General features: G+C 40.8%; 1 protein-coding gene across 1 annotated transcript in view; it reads left to right on the top strand.

The window, feature by feature from the left end:
* SEC24D (SEC24 homolog D, COPII coat complex component) overlaps positions 1 to 16,249 on the top strand; it is a 113,137-nt gene extending 96,888 nt beyond the window's left edge. Inside the window, exons 18-23 of the mRNA XM_007172423.2 lie at positions 161 to 299; positions 1,092 to 1,210; positions 6,168 to 6,347; positions 9,014 to 9,205; positions 10,180 to 10,269; positions 15,416 to 16,249. Coding sequence (XP_007172485.2) covers positions 161 to 299; positions 1,092 to 1,210; positions 6,168 to 6,347; positions 9,014 to 9,205; positions 10,180 to 10,269; positions 15,416 to 15,556 — 861 coding nt within the window. The 3' untranslated portion in view covers positions 15,557 to 16,249. The remainder of the gene's footprint in view (positions 1 to 160; positions 300 to 1,091; positions 1,211 to 6,167; positions 6,348 to 9,013; positions 9,206 to 10,179; positions 10,270 to 15,415) is intronic.
* Positions 16,250 to 25,350: the final 9,101 nt, after the last annotated feature.

Genomic DNA, 25,350 nt, shown 5'->3' with positions numbered 1-25,350 from the left:
GTGTTGTTGTTCAGTCTTTAGCAATAATAGAAAAAATCCTGTAGGAAAGTTTAGAGGTCTTTTGGCTGTACACACTGTTCTGTAAATGTAAATAAGATCAGGCTAGCTTGGGTGAATATGTTAACCAGAAAAACACGTGCCCTCGATGTTGCCTCTGCAGTGTGCCGTGCTTTACACGACCGTCAGTGGGCAGAGAAGACTTCGGATTCACAATCTGGGCTTGAACTGCAGCTCCCAGCTGGGTGATCTCTATAAGAGCTGCGAGACTGATGCCCTTATCAACTTCTTTGCCAAGTCAGGTAACACTTTGCTGATTCTGGGGTGCAGTATACCTTGCCTAGCAATGCAGGCAGGCCTCGTTGGTTAATTGAGTTAGCAGCTGACAGGTCCTGCGGTGGCGCAGCCTTTCGGTGGGTAAAGTCAGAATTTGTAAAAGCAAAGGGTGAAGGAGAATAATCAGCATTTCTAACTCTAGACTAATAAGGAGAGCAGTGAGTCGGGCCCGTGCTATCCAGTTTTGTTTAAAGTTTCTTTCCCAGGGGGACTGAGTTGAAATTGAGGAAGGTGATACTTAGACCCATTATGGTATATGAGTGTGCCCTCTGGGACACGAGGATAATAGAAGATGGTCCCTCACGTGAGACTGAATTTGCTTATCCATACCAAGATAATTAGGAAATGGTAGGGGCCTGAGGTGGAGTTTTCTGGCTTCTTCTCCCCTCCCTGCTCCAAACCCCAATTGAAATGCTACACTAAGGTTTAGAAGAAAGAGCAATCCAGCCCATAAGAATTCAGAACATCAGAAGATAGTAAACTGGTCTTTCTTTTCTGTGTGTGTGCAGAGTTCTGTTTCTAATATTCTGAGGAAAATTCTGGACCAATTACCTGCCTATTGTTATAGGTAGGCTATTGTTCTTCATTTGCTAAGTTATAATTAGTCAAGAGGAGAGCATTAACAAATGGCGTGAACATTTTTAAATGCTGTTATCCCTTGCTGAGTGGTCTGAAGAGCAATTTATTTTATTATTATTTGAAGGGGTCAATTTCTGAGCTAAACCTTTGATGCCCTTTTCATTGTTTTGTGCAAGTAGCTTTTAAAGCAGTTCTGCACCAGCCCTTGAAGGTCATCAGGGAAATTCTGGTCAATCAGACCGCCCACATGTTGGCCTGTTACCGGAAGAATTGTGCTAGTCCATCTGCAGCCAGCCAGGTAAGTTACCTGCTGTCCTCAGGTGCTGAAGTGTTACAAACACCTACTTGTTCATTCAGCGTTCTGCTAGTAAAGGCTTACGATGTTCCAGGCACTTAGATGCTGTATAGTAAACCATACAACCAAGATTGACAATGCCATTTTGGGGGACTGTGGTATATTTATAGCCAACATTAAAATGCTTAGTGGCTTTACAAGATGCATGAACCCAAAAATGTGTGTGTATATTGGGTTGAGGGTCACTACATTATGTATAAACAAAAGAATGTTATGTGTAAGAAATGTCAGTATAAATGGGGTTATCTTTTGCATGGATGAAGATGGATATAGAGTTATGAAATGTGGGTGCTTAAATACTTTTTGGACATTTATTAACAATCAAATTTGACAGGAACTAATGGCAGTAATGATTCTTTTATATTTTATAAACAAATATAATTTATAAAATTTGGAGTTCTTTATATTTAAAAGTTAATAATAGGTATGAAGAGTTTTGAAAAAATTGTCTCTCTCATCTAGTAATTTGAAATTTTAGAAGATCCTTTAAATAAACCTGACTCTCTCTTGTAAAAACAAAACACAAAAAAAAGCAAAAAAAAAAGGTAGAACCTCATGTCCACATTTATTTTTGCATCTGTTTTCTTTTTCATATTCTTCCCCATCAAAGCTAGATGCCATTTTTCATAGTTATGTAGTGAATATCTGAGTATAGAATTTGGATTAAAGAGAAGACAGTAAGCAACAGATGGGAAAACTTTCTGGTTAATTCCTTGTCGACAGTGACATCTGAAACCCCACCCAAAGCAACCCTTCAGCAGTAGCAATAGTGCAGATACATCTGGGGGCCAAATTCATAATCTGGGTAAAGAAGGAAATTAAAACAAACATAGTTATTAGCTTGGACTTTTCACAAAAATTCCTTTCTGTGCTGTCCAGAGAGATTAAAGTAGCCATCCATTCTTTCATCTCCTGTTGATAATCACAAAAGCAACTCTTAAATCTGTATTAGTTCTCTTTATTATTCAGAGGACTTGCCACTCCAGTAAATTCCAGTATCAGTCCTGTTTCAGAGCACACGTGTTTACTTTATACAAAGCCCCCCAGGTGCACCTGGATATAGTCCAACCGAGACCACTTTACTCCCCAGTTTTACTACTTGTTTTGGAGCTCTGGAAACATGGAGTGTTTCCATACTTTGTCTCTGGAGTGTCTCATACTTTGGAAGGATTGTTGAAGAAGAACAGGTACAGTTAGTGTCCTCTCAGGAAGTTTATTTGCTAATGTTAAAACAACTGGATTCAGAGACCTTAAGTCAAAGATCTGTTGCCTATTAAGGGAAGAAATGAAACTGGTCGGTTGCTGCTGGTTTAAAGTTAAAAGCTTTGACTCTACTACTAGATCATCTGTTTGCAGTTGAATTGTTTCTGGAGTAACAGAAACAATGATGCCAGTTTTTTTTCTGAAAAAATTGATAAAGATTATTCCTGTTCTTTTGGAGATTTTTCTTTCTCCAGTAACACATTTCAAGTGTACCTTTAACCTAGGATTACCCATCATGGAGTGGGGAAAATGTAGAGATTATAAAACTGTTAATAATGATAATATATTAAAATATACCATTATTTAAAAACAGAATGGCTGGACTTGAGGTTCTCCTCAGAGAATGTAACTTCAAATTTGGTGGCTTTCCATAGTTCACTTGCAAGAAATAATTTCCATGGAGAAATTCGTAAAGGAATTCCACTGTTTTACTATAGAGCCCAGTTTCCTTGATCCAAGCAAGACTGTTAAGGACCTATATACTTGGATTATATGATACTGGACCTCAGGAGATATGCTTTTACTGAATTGCCAGGGCCAGGACTAGGTTGATGCAAAAGAGGTGCTTAAGGTGTAAAATTTAAGGAGACACACACTTTGGGGGGGTCACAGGATAGATGCTGGGTTAAGACATATAATTAAAAACAACATTAAAACAAATTTTTAAGTTTACATAAGCAATATAGATTCTTTTTTATTAAATCAAACAACTCACTGTTCTGAACTTAAATATATTACATCATATGGGAGTACACTGACTTTAAAAGGCAAGTCACATGACCTTAACTGCAAAGTAATAGTTTTTTTTCATTACCACATCTGTTACTTCAAAACCCAAAGCAGAGAATTCTCCAAATTCAATTAAACTGTGGATTCGTGAATTTCCACTCCCTCCTCACTCACACTTTTTCTCCCTGAGAATAATTTCATTATTTATGGAGAGGATCAAGGAGGTGGGGAAAGGTTTTAATTGCCGATCTGTTGCCACATTTTCTTCCCCTCCTCAAAAACATAGACTAAGACTGTCTCTCTGTTTTCTTTCACTCTAACTCCATTTTTCTTCATCATAAAATTTCCTTCTTACCTCCTCTGTTCTCTTCCCCCTGCCCTCTATAATCCAGTCTCCTCTAATCAGATTTTTCAGTCCTGATAGTGTCATCATGGGCCAAGCTCACCTCTTTGTGGTTTTCAGGACAACACATTTCTAAACTGTCTTAATATGACCTGATTAATGAGCAGCAACCAGTGAATGGCAAGACGATATTAAAAAACTGTACATATATGCTTCTCTATGGGAATCTAAGAACATTCTTAATCCATAACATCTAAGATGCCTAACTGGTAATTAGCCCAGAAATAGTATTGCAGCCACATGGCTCTGGAATATGACCATGATCTGTGTCCTATACCTTTGGATAATCATTTTCTTTTTTTTTTTTCCTAATTTTCCTTGGCTGAAAACATATTCCAGTTCCATATGTTGTCAAATAAAAATACTTTACGCTAAATAAGTGAAAGAAGTCAGACAAAGAAAGACAAATACCATATGATCTCATTTGTATGTAGAATCTAAAGAACAAACAAACAGAAACCAAGCTCACAGATACTGTGAACAGACTGGTGATTGCCAGAGGCCTGGGGCGTGGAGGGTGGGCAAAATGGGTGAAGGGGCTCAAAAGGTACAGACTTCCAGTTATAAAATAAATAAGTCCTGGGGAAGTAATGTACAGCATGGAGACTGTACTTAATAACACTGAACTGCATATTTGATAGTTGCTAAGAGAGTAGGTGTTAACAGTTCTCATTACAAGAAAAGAAGATTCTGTAACTTTGTACGGTGATGATATTAACTAGATTTATTGTGGTCACCATTTCACAGTATATACAAACATGAATTATCACGATATATACCTGAAACTAATATGATGTTGAACACTGATTATTCCTCAACTTAAGAAAAGAAAAAAAATGTATGCTAGAGAGAAAATTACAAGAAGAAAAGAGCTTTTCCTCATATGAGGAAACATGCATTAATTTAACTGTCTTTGGTTCTTCGAAAGGAGATAAAAGTTGAGAGGGAAAACTAACTACAAAGTAGGATTGTTCTGAAATATGTTTTCCTGAACCAGTGAAGTAAGTTCTGTTTACACATTCCTTACTTAATAGATCATGAGAAGAGACCTGTGATAAAGGGATTTAAGTTGAGGAATAAATCCTTACAGAGCCCTAAGGGAAATTTCCTTTTTGGTGTGGATTCTGATAAGTATATATTCTTTTTCATCATTAAGATAGAAAGCTAAAAAGAAATCATGAATTTATAGACCAGATATTTCTATTTACAGATTATCATTATCTCCCATATATACTTTTTTTGTGGATATTTCGTTGTCCATTGACCTACTGTTAAATGGAAGGAAGTGACATTCAGATCAGTCGATCTTGATTCTTAGCCATATTTATAAAATCGAGTTGGGGAGAAGGTTAAACACACAGGCAAATTACTTGTAATTTTATAAATTACAAATTATTTGTAGTTTTTTTACCCATCAAGTTGTGTTTCTAGAACTGTTTCGTTGTGTTATTATTTGGGGCGTCACTTTATGGTATGTACTTTGAGGCAGTTAGAATGAAGTCAGAATGAGGTCACATGAGCCAAAGAGAGGATGGAGAGGAAGGTACAGGTGGATTATAAAGGTAGAATAGAAAGAATTCATGTACTAATTGAAGGTAAAGAAAAAGTGAAATTAGGGTTCATCTGGTAGTTCTAGTATCTAAAATAGGAAACGTAACAGGAAGAACATGTTTGTGGAATTGTAGGAGTTTGAGTTTTCGTTAGCATTCAGTAGTGACACAGCTAATAAATTCATGAAGCACTTCCTGTTTTATTTTCTACATATGGTATTGCAATTTCCTTATTATGGTTTATCTGTTATATGTATATCATCCCCAGTGGACATTAGACATCTTGCATGTGGACTATGCCTCATTCCTCTGTAGACCTTGATACTTTGATAGAACCTGTGACGTGGTGGCACTCATTCATTGTCTGATGAGTCTATGACTAACAGATGCACGAAGAGCATAGAGGAAGAGATATCTCGTGGGCAGTTGGAAATGCTGTTCTTGACCTCAAGAGGTAGAAGCCGGTAATACAGATTAGGAAATAACTTATTTATTTCATTTTATTTAATAAACATGTATATGATACTATCTGTTCGGCACTATTGTAAGTGCTTCACAAATTAGAAATAATTTAATCCTCGTAACAACCCCATGATCATGAAGTAGAGGGGCTATTATTCCTTTTTTAGAAGAGAAAACCGAGGGAACGAGGGTAAGGAATTTGCTCAGTGTCACACGCCGGGTGAGAGGCAGCTCTGGGATGGCATCCCCGGCCGTGAGTTGTGCTGATAAGCACTACACCAAGCTGCTAGAGTACTAGAGAAAATAAAACCACCTGCCGCTCTCTCAGTACCTACTCTGTGCCAGTTTCTGTGCTCTAGGTGCTTTACGTGGGTTACCATTTAATCCTCTCCACGATCTCAACAGCAAACCTTTCTATTTTACAGGTAAAGTGCTGCAGGTCTTGATTTTCGGTAAAGACCAAGCATCTGAAACCAATGTCTCTCTCTTCCAGCTTATTTTACCAGATTCCATGAAAGTATTGCCAGTGTACATGAACTGTTTGTTAAAAAACTGCGTGCTGCTCAGCAAACCAGAGATCTCAACGGATGAGCGGGCCTACCAGAGGCAGCTGGTCATGACCATGGGTGTGGCCGACTCTCAGCTTTTCTTCTACCCACAGCTTCGGCCAATAGTAAGCACACTGCGTTGGCGCATTTCCTAGAGGAGTCTGGAAGGGAATCATATTTTGCCTTTTCCCATGTGTTATGTCTGAAACATTTCGTTCTTAACAAGAAACTTACGAGTCACGCATGGCTTCACAAGGCGAAGTGTGGGCCCGAGAGCCGCGGCTCTGGGCGACCTGCGCATGCACTTCAACCTGCGCTCGGGGTGGCCGTGTGGGTGGTGGGCGGATCTGAGGAGTTCGTCACGGAATCCTTCAGATGACTGCTTTTCCTTCCTCGTTCCCAAATTGGTAATCTTCAATTGAATAGGCAGATTGAAAAGTGAGTCGACAAGTTGTTGAAGAAATCCAGCCTTACGGCATGAAAGGCAACTGATACGTGTGTATATGGGATTTCACGTGCACACGTTATCTGTTTTTAGACAGTATATGAATGTCTAAGAGTCACCACATTTAATCAGAATGGCTATGATTAGCCTTGAGCAAATGCTATCAGGGGTTTACAAATCAGCATGTGTTTGAGGCTACCTACACTGTACGGCGGCGGAAGGAACTGTTCTTGTCCTCAGAGAATTTACTTGGCAATGTATTCTACTTATTGAAAGGTAATCCTTGATGGCGTGAATGCCCCTGTACTCTCTGACTAGACTCCTTCCCCTGAGACCTAACAAGTTATAATTGAGGGATAAGAGGGGGGAAGGCTGATGGCTTATTTCTAACTCCTGTATCCAAACTCATACCCAGGCTCTCAGTGCAGTTAGAGAGTTAAATTAGGTTGGAAGTAAAAAGCTGTTGATCCTTTCACTTCATATGAATGTTAGATGTAAATTGTTAACAACTGATTTTCCTATGAAATTGGATTATCAACTGTGCGCCAGAGAAACTAGAACTCTCAGGGGCACGAGCATCACCGCTCCACCAAAATCGCCTTGCTGAGTCCAGTGGGCAGTCCTCCTCCTTTCTGACCTGTCCACAGCATCTGACACAGTCTTCTCCCTCTGGAAACACCCTCTTTACTTGGTTTGTCCCAGTTTCTCTCCTGCTTCCTTTGCTAGTTTACCCTGTTTTCCCTGTTCAAGTACCCCGGAGCTCAGTCCAGGGAAGCTTCTGCTGTCTATCTACACTTAATCCCTTGGGGGTCTTACCTATGCCCTCAGCAACATTTCTGTACCCGATGATTCCCAGGTTCCTGTCTCCAGCAGTACCGCTGCCCTGAACTGTGGCTGTGTCTGTGCCTTCTGTCGCCTCCTGAGCGTCTCTCCGTGAGCGTGTTAACGGGCATCCTAAACTGAGTCCTGATTGGACCTCCCACGCCTGCTTCTCCTGCAGTCTTCCCCGTCTCCATTTATCACCCCTCCCTCCTTCCAGTTCTTCAGGACCAACGTCCTGCAGTCACCCATGGCTGCTTTCTTCCTCATCCACCCCATCTCATCCATCAGCAAACATGTCAGCTCTCCTTTCCAAGATTATCCAGAGGCTGGCCACTTTTCACCCCCATATGTCGCCACCCAGACTCAAGCATAGTCACCTCTCCTGTGGACCACCGCAATCCCTCCTAACAAGTCTCCTTGCTTGCCCCTCCAGTCTGTTTTTGGCACAGAAGTTAGAGTGATCCTGTTAAAATAATTGTCAGTTCACGTCCCTCCGCTACTCAGAACACTCCAGGATTTCTCATTTCAGTAAAAGCCAAAGTTCTTTTTTTTTTTTAATAACTTTTTTTTTCTTTGATCCATGGCTATGTAGAGGTGTGTTTTTCTTTTTTTTTTTTAATTTTTTATTTATTATTTATTTTTGGCTGTGTTGGGTCTTCGTTTCTGTGCGAGGGCTTTCTCCAGTTGCGGCGAGCGGGGGCCACTCTTCATCACGGTGCGCGGGCCTCTCACTATCGCGGCCTCTCCCGTTACAGAGCACAGGCTCCAGACGCGCAGGCTCAGCAGTTGTGGCTCACGGGCCCAGTTGCTCCGCGGCATGTGGGATCTTCCCAGACCAGGGCTCGAACCTGTGTCCCCTGCATTGGCAGGCAGATTCTCAACCACTGCGCCACCAGGGAAGCCCAAGCCAAAGTTCTTACTGCCCTGGCCCAGTGCTGCCTGTGCTACCCTGCCCTCCTTTCTGTCTGACTCATCTTATTACTCTCCCCTTTCTCACTCCACTCCAGCCACACTGGCCTCCTTGCTGATCCTAGAACATCCCAGATAAGCTCTTGCCTCAGGACCTCAGCACCAGTTGTTCCCTCCATCTGGAATGCTCTTCCCCAGATATCCCCATGGCCCTCCACTCATGCCCTCAGGTCTTGACTCAAAAGTTATCTTTTCAACAAGCCTTCCTGGGCTTCCCTATTTAAAACTGTAACACTACCACCACGGACATGCCCTATCCCACTTTCCTGCTTCTTTTCTTCATAACTCTTAACACCATCTAAATTTCTATATATTTAACTTAGATTATTTGTTGTCTCTTCTTCCCTCCAGAAAATGGTTAGCTGTACAAGGCAGGGATTATTGTCTAATAACTAGTAGGATAGTAGTAGATAGGACTAGTAGATAGTAGGAACTCATTAAATATGTACTGGAAGGAAGGGAAGAAAGGAGGAAGGGAGGGAGGGGAAAAGAAGAGAGAGGAAAGAAGGAAGGGAAGAAAGGGAGTTTCTAACTCTCTTGCCTTTGCCTGCATAGCACACATTAGATGTCAAGAGTACAACATTACCTGCTGCTATTCGTTGCTCTGAGACCCGTCTTTCAGAAGAAGGAATATTCCTATTGGCTAATGGTCTGAACATGTTCTTATGGTTGGGAGTAAGTAGCCCACCAGAACTCATCCAAGGAATATTTAACGTGCCATCTTTTGCACATGTCAACACGGATATGGTAAGTATATTTTTTCTTTGTTTTGTAGTAATATACAAATTCTGAAATGTTGCTTTCTTTTTAGAGGCAGTTGGTACTTTGAGACATATATATGAAGTATACTTATGTGTTTTTTTTTTAATAAAAAGATCTTAATGTCAAAGAATACACAGAGGGAGTGGAATGTGAATATAAGTAATGAATTTCCTGCTTTTTTTTTTTTTTTAACAACTCCTGTGAAAAATATTGGCCATGATCTTTTCCTGAAACTTGTGACTTCGTGGTAAAATGTTCTAATTCACTTTTTCAATGGCTAACTCAAAGATGATGTATGAGCTCTTGGTGTCTTCTTGCTTAGAAGTAAGCATTAGCATTTTACTGTCTTAATGGAGGAAATCTAAGTCCAGATCTTTCACATCCCCCAGGGGCCACATGCAGCTGGGTAGTTATCTTTTCTTCACCATGAACCAGATTTCAGGGAAATCTAAGAGGCCACATTCCCTTTGAGAAATCAGCATTTGGTGGTTAATTTTAATGTTGGAACAGTGGTATTTGGATAGCATTTTGCAAATGGGGTAATGCCTCAGGGTCCTGCAGCTGATCCGCTGAAGGAATAAAGTGTGTCCTTTTCTCACACAGCATAGCCTTGAAATACCCATCTTGCAAAGGGATGAAAATCATGGTGAATGGGCCAAAGACATCCTTTGTAAAAAACATAGCACCCTTTGTGTCATTTCAGTAATATACATGTGTCAAGTTCCAGGGAAGGATTTTTATTTTCAAAAGAGAGTTCATTGGTGGAAATGCATGCTGTTAAGTATGAATAATTTTTAGTACATTTTTTCATATTTTTGGTTTTTAGGTAAATGAACTAAGCCAATAGTTCAGTATATGGTTTAGCAGGATGTTTTTTAACTTTAACATTCTAGTAATCTCATTCTATCTAAATGTCAGAAATTGTACTGAAACTTAAACTTTGATTTTCTTCAATTTAGACATTATTGCCTGAGCTGGGAAACCCGTACTCACAAACGCTCAGAATGATAATGGGTATTATCCAACAGAAGCGGCCATATTCAATGAAGGTAAGAATGAGATTTTATTTTTTTCTTTTTTCAAGTCTTTTTTTAAAAATTTCCTTACAAACTTTTAAAATGCATGTCCTATATTTTTATAACATGATTTTTTTTTCTTTTTTTAAACATCTTTATTGGAGTATAATTGCTTTACAATGGTGTGTTAGTTTCTGCTTTATAACAAAGTGAATCAGTTATACATATACATATGTTCCCATGTCTCTTCCCTCTTGCATCTCCCTCCCTCCCACCCTCCCTATCCCACCCCTCTAGGTGGTCACAAAGCACCGAGCTGATCTCCCTGTGCTATGCGGCTGCTTCCCACTAGCTATCTATTTTACATTTGGTAGTGTATATATGTCCATGACACTCTCTCACCCTGTCACATCTCACCCCTCCCCCTCCCCATATCCTCAAGTCCATTCTCTAGTAGGTCTGTGTCTTTATTCCCGTCTTGCCACTAGGTTCTTCATGACCTTCTTTTTTTTTTTTTAACATGATTTTTTTTATAGAAAACTCACATTAACCTCTAAGTATATATACCTCCTTGTCAATCAATCACAAACATATAAAAATAAACAGCTATCACCATGGGTTAACCATGGGTCATCTTACTAAGTATTAACTTAGAAACAATTTATATTATTAACAGGCTTTGAAATGATTTTTCCGTCAGTGCTTAAAATTACTTAGAACATTTGTTATATTTGGATTTTACAATTTTTGATTTATTATCTCTGAAAAATTTTGCTATTCTAGTCCTTCTAAGGACTCCTTTTTGAGTTTGAGGAAAAGAGTTTAAAATGTCTGTATCTCAGGAAAATTATGCCTTGTCGCTAAGTCCCACGTACTCACCTCTGTCTTCCTTCTCAAGCTCAATATTAGAATCTCCTGGAATTTGGAATGTACAGATGACAGTGGTCTATTACTGTACTACTTCCTGCAGAGGTACAGGACACTCACCTGAAGGCAGGCCTCTACAGGAGCCAGGGTATTATGGGGCTATTTTTCTCCTGAAACATAAATGTGATATCAGTTTACATCAACATTCTTTACCATTGATACTCACGCATGCAAACATCAACTTTAGGTAGAACTTAGGAAATTTGAACTAATAAAGAGCTTTATAATCTCTAGGACATCTGGGTGAACATAAAACCTTTCCAGAACTGTTTTTACATCACTACTTGGGTTCAGTTTTAGGACAGGACCTAGAGATGGCAGAGAAGGTTCAAAATAAACATGTTCTTCACTCTCTGAACACCCTGGAGACATGTAATGAAATCTTAGGGTCTTATGAAACACAAATTGAAGACCGCTGGTACTCAGAATGCACAGCAAGGATGATCCACCTTTGTCCCAGCAGCAGCAACTGCGTCTCCACAACTGAGCCCATTTGCAGAGAAGAGGCCAGACTAAACCTGGGGATCACCCTTGTGCTCAGCAGCCCCTCCTTCCTCTGCTTTCTCCCACCCGCTCCACTAACCCCTTATCAAGGTCATGTCAGCTTTGGTTATTAAAATATCTGGGGTAAGCTCCAAATATGATATGTAAATAAAATATAAGCAATTGTGTAATACAATAATTTTAGCTTGAATACTTAATCGGATTTTTTTATGTACCAGTGGCAAACTTATCTGTTGTTTGTAAAATCCTTGACATTTTCAGGGTATCATCTGTATAAAGAATTTGAAAATCTAAAATCCAGAGATGATGTGAGAGCTAAGGGAATCTAGGAGATACCTGGTCCACCCCTAGCCTTTCAGCTCCCCCCATCGCCATTTAGCAGATACGAAAGTGAGGCTCAAAGGAGTTCACTTACTTGGTCAGGGTTGCACAGCTAGGTCACGACAGACACAGGCCTGACCCTGGCTGTTTAGTCCAATGCTCTCGGTTTTGCATGCTTTTCTCCAACATTTGAAAATGGACCACACAAAGGAAATGAAAACACATTTAAGGAGTCTTTAAATCTCTTTGAAAGAGTCAAGATTGACTAAGATGGGGAAAGCTGAAATGGAAGGGTCAAAGATAGCAAAATCAAACCCAGAACGCACTGCTACCTTCTAGATTATGCTAATTAGTTTTTCAGAAAATCAGCCCTCTTAGACCTCACTGTCTGTACAGTCTTACATTTGTGGGGGAACAAAAAATAAGATTCCTATCACAGTGTGTTCCCAGATTACCGAAATCAAATGCAAGATTCCTGTCACAGTGTGTTCCCAGATTACCTACATCAAATGCCTTACTGATAAATTCTCCCCCTGCCCTGCTCGTGGTCCTCCAGGCTCCAAGTTCTCTCTTCTTCCTCTTGTGTTTTCTGGATTACTCCCTCCCCATCGGCTCCTTTCCAGTTTACAAGCTGTTCAAATCTACCTTCTTTGAAGCTGCTGCTTCTCCAAGATTCTGCTTCCTTTTCCTTTCATTTTATCCCACAAATTTGTACTGAACACTAGCAACACAGCAGGCATTTTACTGCCATGCTTCCTGAAAAGTCATCTATGTAAACTGCTTATAGTTCCTTATTCCCATCTCTTGTTTTCTATGAACTGCCACATTGCTGAAGACATTTTATTCTCAATCACTTTACAGAATTTACAAGATCAAATACTACTTCTTTCCTCAATTTTTCTCTTCTGTTAGCTTTCAAAACATCATACTCTCCTGATTCTTCTCCTTTCTCACTGACCTTTTTCCTCTGGCTTCTCTTCAGTCATCTGCCCCTTAAAAAGAGTTGCTGTTCTCTTAAGTTATATCCATGGCTCTCTGCTCCTTTCATTCAACATACTCCTTCTGGGCCATCCTAATCACTGCTACCTTTTATCTGTTCCCTGTGAAATAGGCAATGAGAGACGAAAATGGCTTATGAAGTACAATAATTCTGTAAGGCCACTGGTAACATGGCCCAGAGAATATCAGATTTAGACCTCTTGAATTAGCCAGTCATTCCTTGGAGAGGACACACAGGAAGCTGGGAAGGAGATTAACAGTGACCATTTTGCTGTTCTTCCCCCGCTCTACAGAGCTATGTCCCTCCCTATAGAAATGTTAAGGAGGGTAATAAAATATGGATTCCCAATCCATCCCAGTGTTTTCTCCTCTGATTTGTGTGGTGTACCCCTTGAGGAAAAAAGACCACTAGCGTGTCAAGACAGCATATCCCCCACTTCTATAAATGCAATTCCCTGAGACCTTCCACCAACAAGTGCTGGGTGGTCCAACTTTGTAGAGGCTCAAATGGTAGAGCAGGATATTAATTACTTTACCTTATAGTTGAGTTTCCCCCAAGGCCGAAATTCATTCTATTTCCCACTTCACATCACGGCCAGATGCATTCATCAGAGAAGGTTTTACAGTGAGTACCACATGAAAACAAAAAAAATAAATAACCTAAATGAATGGCAGCATTAGAAAATACCCCACAGATGAGCAATATGAACTTCCATTAATTTCCATAGAGAAATTAAATTCTAAGGAAATCAAGGTCTCAAATCCTTCCCTCCACAATGTTTTTATTCTGCCCAGTCTCAGCCTGAGTTGTGTCACTGAGGCTGGACCCACGTTGCTGTTGCCGATAATGGACAATGGCAGAGGTCCTAGTGGCACCTGGGGAAAGGTGGAGAAAACACAAGTAAAGAGAAAATCGCCTTGGTTTCAGGTTCACCAGGATGCACATCTTCAACTCCTTTGGAGATGTTTCCATGAAGGGGTTAGTTTCTTTCCCCATGTCAGAGTGGAATATGACTGCCCACACAGCTGTTCCAGTGTCAGCTCCCAGGGCTTGGCACTGACAAGCCAAGACATCACACGTGTCCATATCCACATGGAATGAGCTGGCTTGTAATGGTAGCAGCAGTTGTTATAATATTATTATTAGTTCAGGGTTGGTTCAGAGTTTATCAGCCTAAGGCCCCGGCCAAAATAACATAAAGGAAAAAAAGCAAGCCATGTTGACAACATTATTCCACTTGGTTAAAAAAAAAAAAAAAAAAAAAAGCCTATATAAAGCAGCAGTAGGGAGGGCTGGGCCCGCCCAGCCGATATGTAACAAACCTTCCTCGCTGCAGCTGGCGTGAAGCTAGTAGCTGCAGGCCCTTCGGGTGGTTCCGCACGTGAAAGGAAGTAAGGTGATGCCCTGGCGCTTCTGCATCATACAGGAGGCCGGTGGAGACAGTGATTTGCATGTGCGGCTCCATTAACCACGCTCATGGCTCAACAGATACCAGATTCTGACCCTTCTGATCATCTGCTCTGAATTCCTGACACAGGAGTGAGTAAGGGGGCGGTCAGTCAGTAGAAGGGCTCACAGTATTCATGACGGACTACCCTCCTCTGGGTTTCTTCTCCATGTGCCTCTCCCTCTAGAGCAGCCCTGTCCAATAATGCAAGCTGCCCATGCAAGTCTATACTTGGTAGTAGCCACAATTCAAATGTAAAAAATCCATTTTGATAATGGATTTTATTAACCTAGTGTATCCGAAATATTATCATCTCCACATGTAATCAGTGTAAAAATTGTTTTGAATATTTGAAGAATTAATTAATTTTAGTGGTTTAAGAACTTTACATTTTCTTTTTCGTCCACTTCCTTTGCACCTACACTGCCTAATTCAGATCCTGATCATCTCCCACCTAGATGCTTCCAACTGCTTCCTGTCTGGTTTCCCTCATCCCCCCAGTGCATTCTAGGCACCATAACCAGTTGTTCTTAAACACCTTCACTGGATCACATTCCCTACAAAAACCCAAAGGCATTACCTCCCATTGCCTTTCAGAAGTGTGGGCTAGTTTACATGCCAGGCAGGACTGTGTCTTTTGCATGTGGTCCCCGCATGGAATGCTAGCTCGGCCCCCACCTCCTTAAGGAGATCCCACCCTGTCCTTTAAGGTTCAGTACAGTCATGACATTGTGAAGCCTTCCCCGTAGCACTCGGCTTATGTTTCATTGTTGCCACTTATAATTAATTGTATGTCTTGGTTTTTGTGGTTTTGGGGTCATTGCCTCTCTCCACTCTGGATAATAGGCACTTTCCTATCATCCTGCAAGGCCTCACAGGCAGTGGACATTATGTAATTTTGGTGAAATTGAAAGATACAAAATTTAGCCACATTCATAAAATGTTTATAACCAGCTGCCTTGTTTTTTTTTTTTTCCTAGCTTACCATAGTAAAGCAGCGAGAACAGCCAGAAATGGTTTTCCGACAGTTCCTGGTAGAAGACAAAGGACTTTATGGAGGATCATCCTATGTGGATTTCCTTTGCTGTGTTCACAAGGAGATCTGTCAGCTGCTTAATTAATTGAACCTTCTCTATTGTTAATACTGCATTTCTAAGGAGATAATCTCCTTCTTGGTGCCTAACTCTCCAGATAATAACAGGCTAGTTTTGATTTCTTGCTCATTTTCAGAATAGCTTTCCAAGACGGCATTTAGAACTACAGCTTTGGTGCTCAGGTATAAAGCCAATGAAGGTACAATTGTACCTTAAAGGGAACAGTCTATTTCTGATTGCACAATTTTTAACTGTTAAAACTGATGCAGTTTGCATTTCATGAAAGGCATAGTTTACAGAACTGTAAACATTCTCAATTTTCTTTCTTTGTGCTAGACATATAAATTATTTTTCAAAATGTATAGATTTGGAGTAAAAAGTTTTGGTTCCTCTCCCATTTGCAGTGAGGAAAAAAACAACTTAATTTTTACATTATACTTAATTTTTTTAAACCATGTAACCCCACTGAACACATTTTTCAACTTAAAGTTTGCATAGCAGACTTTTAAATAACCTTGGAATCTATTTGGTAGAACAATTTGTGTTCTATATTTTTTTCATAATTATATGTAGTGTATGTTAAAACTATTTTCCAGTTGTTGTTTTGTCTGTAAAACTGTCTTTATCAATATTCTTAATGGTTCCCTGTACAATTTTGATGGTTTCTACCTGTATATAATGGATCTTAACCAGTTCAATAAATCACTTCATATGCTCTTACTCAGCAGACAAAATTCATTATTTAGGTATTTTGAGATTTTAAAAAGAAACGAGGGTAGTAGTTAAAGCGTCTTGGAAAACGTTGTTTGGATGGATCACTAAAAACTGAATATTTTGGGGGGGGGAGTTGAGGAGAATTAGGTAAATAAATATAAGCAGTGTCAGAGACAGTGTACTTGAGAAAGGCAATTTAAAAGTTCTCCAATATGTGGGGCTTCCCTGGTGGCCCAGTGGTTAAGAACCCATCTGCCAATGCAGGGGACACGGGTTTGAGCCTTGGTCTGGGAAGATCCCACATGCCACAGAGCAGTTAAGCCCGTGCACCACAACTACTGAGCCTGCATTCTACAGCCCACGTGCCACAAGTACTGAGCCTGCGAGCCACAACTACTGAAGCCCGTATGCCTAGAGCCCATGCTCTGCAACAAGAGAAGCCACCGCAATGAGAAGCCCATGCACCGCAATGAAGAGTAGCCCCCACTCGCCACAACTAGAGAAAAACCCACACGCAGCAACGAAGACCCAATGCAGCCAAAAATAAAAATAAATTTATTAAAAAAAAAAGAAATGTAGGTTTGTCAATATGAACATGCAGTGGGATGAGAGCATATATGATCCCCAGCTACTTTTTTACAAGGACTGCCTGTCAAGTAAGTATGGCGATGATCCCACTCCACTCTGAGGTGAGTGTTCAGTCCTAGGCACCACACACTGTGTGAAACAGAAGCCCAGACCACATTCCTTAATTCACTTGAAGATAGTCTAATGAATCAGATCAGCCAAGATGGCGGAGTAGAAAGATCCTGAACTCACCACCTCTCACGTGCACAACAAAATCACTATTTGCAGAACCACTGATGCAAAAAAACAGAACCTACCAGAAAAGATATACAACTAAAGATAAAAAGGAACCACAGGGAGATGGGTAGGAGGGGCAGAGTCATGATACAAACAAGTCTCATAGCTCCAGGTGGGCGACCCACAAATGGGAGAATAATTACAACTGCAGAGTTTCTCCCAAAGGAGTGAGAGGTCTGAGCCCCATGTTGGGCTCCCCAGCCCAGGAGTCCAGCACTGGGAAGATGAGCCCCCAGAGCATTTGACTTTGAAGGCCAGTGGGGCTTACTTTCAGGAGTCTCAGAGGGCTGAGGGAAATAGTAACTCCACTCTCTAAGAGTGCACACAAAACCTCACCTGCTCCAGGACCCAGGGCAGAAGCAGTAATTTGATAGGAGCCTGGGTTAGGCCTACTTGCTGATCTTGAAAAGTCTCCCAGAGAGGCAGGAGGCATCTGCAGCTCCCCTGGGGACACAGACACTGGTGGCAGTCATTTTGGGGAGCTTGTTCTACCAGGTGGACACTGGTGCTGACAAGCGCCATTTTGGAACCATCCCTCTAGCTCATCAGCCTCAGGACCCAGCCCTGCCCCACTCAACAGCCTGTGCGTGCCAGTGCTGGGATGCCTCAGGCCAAGCAACTAACTGCATCGGAACACAGGCCCACCCACAGGGAGACAGGCTGATTTAAGACCCTCTGTGCAAAGCCCTACCACCAGAGGGCTCAGGGCCCGGCCCTACACAGCAGCCCACAGGCAATAGCCCTGGGACCCCCCCAGGGCTCTCCAGCCAGAGACCCCAGGACCCAGCCCTACCCACCAGAGGGCAGACACCAGCCAAAAGAAAACCGCAGCTCTACATACCTGGCCCACCCACTACCAAGCTAACAGAAGCTTCAGGATCCCCCAGACCCCACACCCAACTGTGTCAGGAACCAGCCCCAACCACCAGCCATCTGACACCAGCTCTGGGACACCTGGGCCCTGCATCCAGACTCTAGGACCTGTTTCTGCCTGCCAGTAGGCCAGCACTAGCCCCAGGACCTGGCTTTACCCACCAGTGGGTGGGCAAATGCACAGGGTCTCCTGGACCCTGACTCCACCCACCAGTGAGCCAGCATTAGCCACGGGGCCCCTGGGGTTCTGCAGTCAGTCACCTTGTGACCCAGACCTGAGCTAGGAAAAGGTAAAAAAATTGAAATATCTTTGTCAGATTCATCAAGAAAAAAGAGGGCCCAAATCAATAAAATCAGAAACAAAAAATTAGTTACAACCAACACCACAGAAATACATAAGATCATAAGAGATTACTAAGGACAACTATATGCCAATACAATGGACAACTTAGAAGAAATGGACAAATTTCCTTAAAAAGTACAGTCTCCCAAGGCTGAACTAGGAAGAAACAGAAAACATGAACAGACCAATTATCAATAATGAAATTGAATCAGTAATATTAAAAAAAAAAACTTCTAACAAAGAAAAGTCCAGGACCAAATGACTTCTCAGGTGAATTCTACCAAATGTTCAGATAAGAGTTAACACCTATCCTTCTAAAACTATTCCAAAAAATGGCAGAGGAAGGAACACTTCCAAACTCACTCCATGAGGCCAACATGACCCTGATACCAAAACCAGACAAAAATATCAAAAAAAAAAAAAGAAAATTACAGGCCAATATCACTGATGAACATAGATGCAAAAATCCTCAACAAAATATTAGCGAACCAAATCCAACAATAAGTTAAAAGGATAATATACCATGATCAAGTGAGATTTATTCCAAGGATACAAAGATTTTTCAATATCCACAAATCAATCAGTGTGATATTCCACATTAACAAATTGAAGAATAAAAACCACGTGATCATCTCAACAGATGCAGAAAAAGCTTTAGACAAAATTCAACATCCATTTATGATAAAAACTCTCCAGAAAGTGGGCAAGGAGGTAACATACCTCAACAAAATAAAGACCATATATGACAAGCCCGCAGCTAACATCATACTCAACGATGAAAAGTTGAAAGCATTTCCTCTAAGATCAGGAACTCTTGGATGCCCACTCTCACCACTTTCATTCAACAGTGTTGGAAGTCATAGCCACATCAAGCAGACAAGAAAAAGAAATAAAAGAAATCCAAATTGGAAAGGAAGCAGTAAAATTGTCACTGTTGCAGATATCACACTATACGAAAAAAATCCTAAAGATGTCACCAAAAAACTACTAGAGCTCATCAATGAATTCAGTAAAGTTGGAGGGTACAAAATTAATATAGAGAAATCTGTTGCATTTCTATATACTAACAACAAACAGAAAGAGAAATTAAGGAAATAATACCATTTACAATCACATCAAAAAGAATAAAATACCTAGGAATAAACCTACCTAAGACATGTACTTGGAAATCTATAAGACACTGACGAAAGAAATTAAGGACAACACAAACAGATGGAAAGATATACTGTGTTCATGGATTGGAAGAATTAATATTGTTAAAATGACTATACTACCTGGGGCAATCTACAGGTTCAGTGCAATCCCTATCAAAATACCAAGGGCATTTTTCACAGAAGTAGAGCAAATAATTTTAAAATTTGTATGGAAACACAAAAGACTCCAAAGAGCCCAAACAATCTTGAGAAAGAAGAAAGGAGCTGGAGGAATTATGCTCCCTGACTTCAGACTATACTACAAAGCTACAGTAGTCAAAACAGTACAGTACTGGCACAAAAACAGACACATAGCAGTGGAACAAAGTAGCCCAGAAATAAACCCACACACTTATGCAATTAATCTATGACAAAGTAGGCAAAAATATACAATGGGGAAAAGACGATCTCTTCAATAAATGGTGCTGGGTAAACAGGACAGCTACATGTAAAAGAATGAAATGAGAACATTCTCTAACACCATATACAAAAATAAACTCAAAATATATTAAACAGCTAAATGTAAGACCAGAAACCATAAATCTCCTAGAAGAAAACATAGGCAGAATGCTTTTTGACATAAATTGTAGCAATACATTTTATATCTGTCTCCTGAAGTAAAGGAAACAAAAGCAAAAAAACAAATGGGACCTAATTAAATTTAAAAGCTTTTGCACAGCAAAGGAAACCATAAACAAAACGAAAAGACAACTACTGAACGGCAGAAAATATTTTCAAATGATATAACCGATAAGGGATTAACATACAAAATGTATAAACAGCTCATACAACATCAAAAAAACAAACAACCCAGGACTTCCCTGGTGGCACAGTGGTTACGAATCCACCTACCAATGCAGGAGACACAGGTTCAACCCCTGGTCTGGGAAGATCCCACATGCCATGGAGCAACTAAGCCCATGTGCCACAACTACTGAGCCTGCACTCTAGAGCCCGTGAGCCACAACTACTGAGCCCAAGTGTCACAACTACTGAAGCCCGTACGCCTAGAGCCTGTGCTCCACAACAAGAGAAGCCACCACGATGAGAAGCCTGCACACCACAACGAAGAGTAGCCCCCGCTCGCCACAACTAGAGAAAGCCTGTGCGCAGAAACAAAGACCCAACGCAACCAAAAATAAATAAATAAATAAAAATAAATAAATTAAAAAAAAAAAAAAACTAAAAGAATGGGTAGAAGACCTGAATAGACATTTTTCCAAGACATACAGATGGCCAACAGGCACGTGAAAAGATGCTCAACATCGTTAATCATCAGAGAAATGCAAATCAAAACCACAATGAGATATCACACCTGTTAGAATGGCTAGCCTCATAAACAAGACAAAAAGACAACCCTCAGAATGGGAGAAAATATTTGCAAATGAAACAACAGACAAAGGATTAATCTCCAAAATATATAAACAGCTCATGCAGCTCAGTATCAATAAAACAAACAATCCAGTTAAAAAATGGGCGGAAGACCTAAATAGACATTTCACCAAGGAAGACATACAGATGGCCAAAGGCACATGAAAAGGTGCTCAACATCACTATTAGAGAAATGCAAATCAAAACTACAATGAGGTATCACCTCACACCAGTCAGAATGGCCATTATCAAAAAATCTACAAATAGTAAATGCTGGAGAGAGGGTGTGGAGAAAAGGGAACCCTCTTGCACTGTTGGTGGGAATGTAAATTGATACAGCCACTATGGAGAACAGTATGGAGGTTCCTTAAAAAAATAAAAATAGAGCTACCATACGACCCAGCAATCCCACTACCGGGCATATACCCTGAGAAAACCATAATTCAAAAAGAGTCATGTACCACAATGTTCACTGCAGCACTATTTACAATAGCCAGGACATGGAAGCAACCTAAGTGTCCATCAACAGATGAATGCATAAAGAAGATGTGGCACATATATACAATGGAATATTAGCCATAAAAAGGAACGAAACTGAGTTATTTGTCGTGAGGTGGATGGACCTAGAGTCTGTCATACAGAGTGACGTAAGTCAGAAAGAGAAAAACAAATACCGTGTGCTAACACATATATATGGAATCTAAAAAAAAAATAAATGGTACTGATGAACCTAGTTGCCGGGCAGGAATAAAGAGGCAGACATAGAGAATGGACTTGAGGACACGGGGTGGGAGGGGGAAGCTTGGGCGAAGTGAGAGTAGCATCGACATATATACACTACCAAATGTAAAACAGTTAGGTGGTGGGAAGCAGCAGCATAGCATAGGGAGATCAGCTCGGTGCTTTGCGATGACCTAGAGGGGTGGAATAGGGACGATGGGAGGGAGGCTCAAGAGGGAGGGGATATGGGGACATATGTATGCATATGGCTGATTTGCTTTGTTGTGCAACAGAAAATAGCACAGTACTGTGAAGCAATTATACTCCAATAAAGATTTTAAAAAAAAAAGAATGGCTAGCATCGAAGAGAGCACAACAAATGTTGGCAAGGATGTGAAGGAAAGGGAACCCTTGTACACTGCTGGTGGGAATGTAAATTGGTGCAGCCAATGTGGAAAACTAAAACTAAAAATAGAACTACCATATGACCCAGCAATTCCACTCCTGGGTACATAGCTGGAAAAAACAAAAACACTTAAGTTGAAAAGATACATGCACCCCAATGTACACAGCAGCATTATTTACAATAGCCAAGATAAGGAAGCAACCTAAGTGTCCATCAACAGATGAATAGGTAAAGATGTGGAATATATATATGATGAAATACTACTCAGCAATAAAAAGAAAATGAAATTTTGCCATTTGCAACAACATAGATGGACTTGGAAGGTATTATGCTTAGTGAAATAAGTCAGAGGAGATAAACACTGTATGTTATCACTTACATGCAGAATCTAAAAATTAAAACAAACTAGTGAATATAACAAAAAAGAAACAGACTCACAGATATAGAGAACAAACTAGTGGTTACCAGTGGGTAAAGGGAATGGGGGGAGAGCAAGGTAGGGGTAGGGCATTAAGAGGTACAAACTACTACATATAAAATAAACTACAAGGATATACTGTACAACACAGGGAATATAGCCAATATTTCATAATAACTATAAGTGGGGTACAACTTTTAAAAAAATAAAAAGATAGTTTAATGATTGTCCTGTGTGTTCCCAAGGGTGCAGAAATAGAACCAATAAATAGAAGTGACAAGGTGCTGCTCAACTGAAAGAAGAACCTCCTAAGTAATTAGGTGCTCAAAGAATGTGCTGTTCAAAGAGGCAGTATGTTCTCACTTAACAAATATTTATTTCACATCCGCTATGTGCCAGGCACTATGCCCTCTACTGGGGAGACAGACAACAGTAAGCAGCACAAACCAAATCCCTGCCATCTCTACAATTAAAGTTTCATAAATGCCATGACATGCTATATATGTATTCCTGATATGCAAATATATATATAGCATATATACTAGGGATATCTGACCTAGTCTAGCTAGGGGGCATGGTGTAGTCAGTAAAGATTTCACAGTAGTTACACTGAAGCTGGGACCTGGAAAATTTAGTAGACATTAGCCAGGTCATCGGGAGTATTGGTAAATATTCCAGAAGAGGGAAAAATATGCATGAAGGCCCAGAGTGAGAGAGGGCATATATTACCCTTTCAATAAACTTAAAGGATTTTAAGTTTAAAGTTGACTGGAACTTACTAAGGAGGAAAAAAGTGGCAAAAGATAAAACTGAGTGAGTCCTAGTCAAGGGGGAGTTTGGACTTAAGCCTAAAGGCAAACTGTAGCCATTCAGTGACTTCAGCAAGAGTGACAAGATCACTTTGGGGGTGTAAGGTGGCAGAACTAGAAGAGAAGACCATTTAGGCGGCTCTCAGAGTAGCCCACTGAGGATACATGTGGTGGCCTGAACTAAAATAAAGGTACTTGACAGAGGGGGACAGGGAGGAATTGGAGTCAGTGAGGGAAAAGGAAGAGTCTGAAAATGATTTCTGCTTTGGGCAGCTGGGTAGACAGTGAGACCATTCCCTAAGAAAGGAAACAGAGGAGTTGAAGCAGATTGCGCATATGTGTGTGTGTCTCTCTGTGTGTAAGGGGTAAGGGGCAGTAGTTCACATCTGTACATGCTGAGGTCCCTTGTAAGCTATGCAAGTGAGATCAACTATAGCACCTAAATATATGGGGTCTGAGGCTCAGGAGAGAACTCTGGGCTGGAAATTTGCAAGCCACCTACATATAGAGGGGAAAAAAAGCTACACAAATGGATGAAAAAAACAGGGCAATCCTGTAGTGAGAGCACAGCAAATCCTTGACAGAGTAAAATAGAAACCTGAAGAGACTGGGGAGGAAGGGCCAGAGAAGTAAGAAGGAAAACGTGCCGAGAGGATGTCACAAAGCCAAGGGAAAAGAGGGGTGCAGGGAGAGTGGGCAGCCAAGTTACAGGCTTCCCAAAGGCAAGCTAAGAAGACTAAAACATGTTGAAATTAGTAAAAAGGTCATGGGGAACTGGTGAGAGCAGTTTTACTGGGTCAACGAGCTTAAATGCTAGATTGGAATAGCTTGAGAAATGGGAGGCAGAATGGAGGCAACTCAAGAAGGGGATGAGAGAGGGTCACAGACAGAAGGGAGGATTTTGTTGTTTAGGACAGGCAGGGATGATTTGACATTTACATGCTGGTGGAGAGTCCAGTATTATGCTGGAAAAAAAAATAGTGGCAGTACTATTTCATTCTTCAACTCTAACGAATGTTGAAGATTGAAAACAGAAAAAAACAAAAAACCAAAACCAGGGCTTCCCTGGTGGCGCAGTGGTTAAGAATCTGCCTGCCAATGCAGGGGACACGGGTTCGAGACCTGGTCTGGGAAGATCCCACATGCCGCAGAGCAACTAGGCCCGTGAGCCACAATTGCTGAGCCTGCGCGTCTGGAGCCTGTGCTCCGCAACAAGAGAGGCCGCGATAGTGAGAGGCCCGCGCACCGCGATGAAGAGTGGCCCCCACTTGCTGCAACTAGAGAAAGCCCTCGCACAGAAACGAAGACCCAACACAGCCATAAATAAATAAATAAATAAAAATTAAAAAAAAAAAACAAAAAAAACCCAAAACCAATCAAACAAACAAAACCCATCAAACAAACAAAACCCTTAGAAGAGCAAGACTTGGAGGACAGAAGGGAATATAATAGAGTACAAATGGAGAGATTCGATTTCAATGGTAGAAGAACCCAATATACAATGGAACTGCTCCAGTGAATCCTGAATGACCACTTGCCAAAAATGGTGTGAGTGCTGACCCACGGTGTTCTGAAATAGTCACCCCTTCCCCCAAACCTTGAGAGGCAGTAGAACATAATGGCTGAGAGCATGGGCTCCAGAACCAACCACACAGATTTCTATACCAGCTCTACCCCACAGCTGTGTGATACAGGTGAATTAGAAACCTTTCTGTGCCTCGGTTTCCTACTCGGTCGTTTCAAGGATTAGGTTAGTAAGTGTAAAACGTTTAGAATAGTCCCTGGCACAGTGTGGCACCCAGGCATTACAGTTCATTGCCATTATTATTTTATTAGGTTTTTAAATTAAACTTGCTAAGGATCATGAAAAGTGGGACTAATCGGACTCCTACATGCCATGAGAATCTTAATTTATATCCTTAAAACCAAGCATCTTTAAATGCTATAGAAGGGTCCAGTTAAAAGATGGTTTCAGAGATTTCACTTCCTAGAAATCTAACCTAATGACAGTAGGTTGAGAATTAGGAACAGTATATTAGTCTTTTTTGTAATGTTGTCAGATGGAAACATGGTTCTCTATTAATATAATAATGAAGAGTAAGGATCAAAA

Source organism: Balaenoptera acutorostrata, chromosome 5 (assembly GCF_949987535.1).
Source record: "Balaenoptera acutorostrata chromosome 5, mBalAcu1.1, whole genome shotgun sequence".
Lineage (NCBI taxonomy): Eukaryota > Metazoa > Chordata > Mammalia > Artiodactyla > Balaenopteridae > Balaenoptera > Balaenoptera acutorostrata.
Note: the sequence above shows the minus strand (reverse complement) of the source record. Positions and strands in the feature narration are given on the sequence as shown.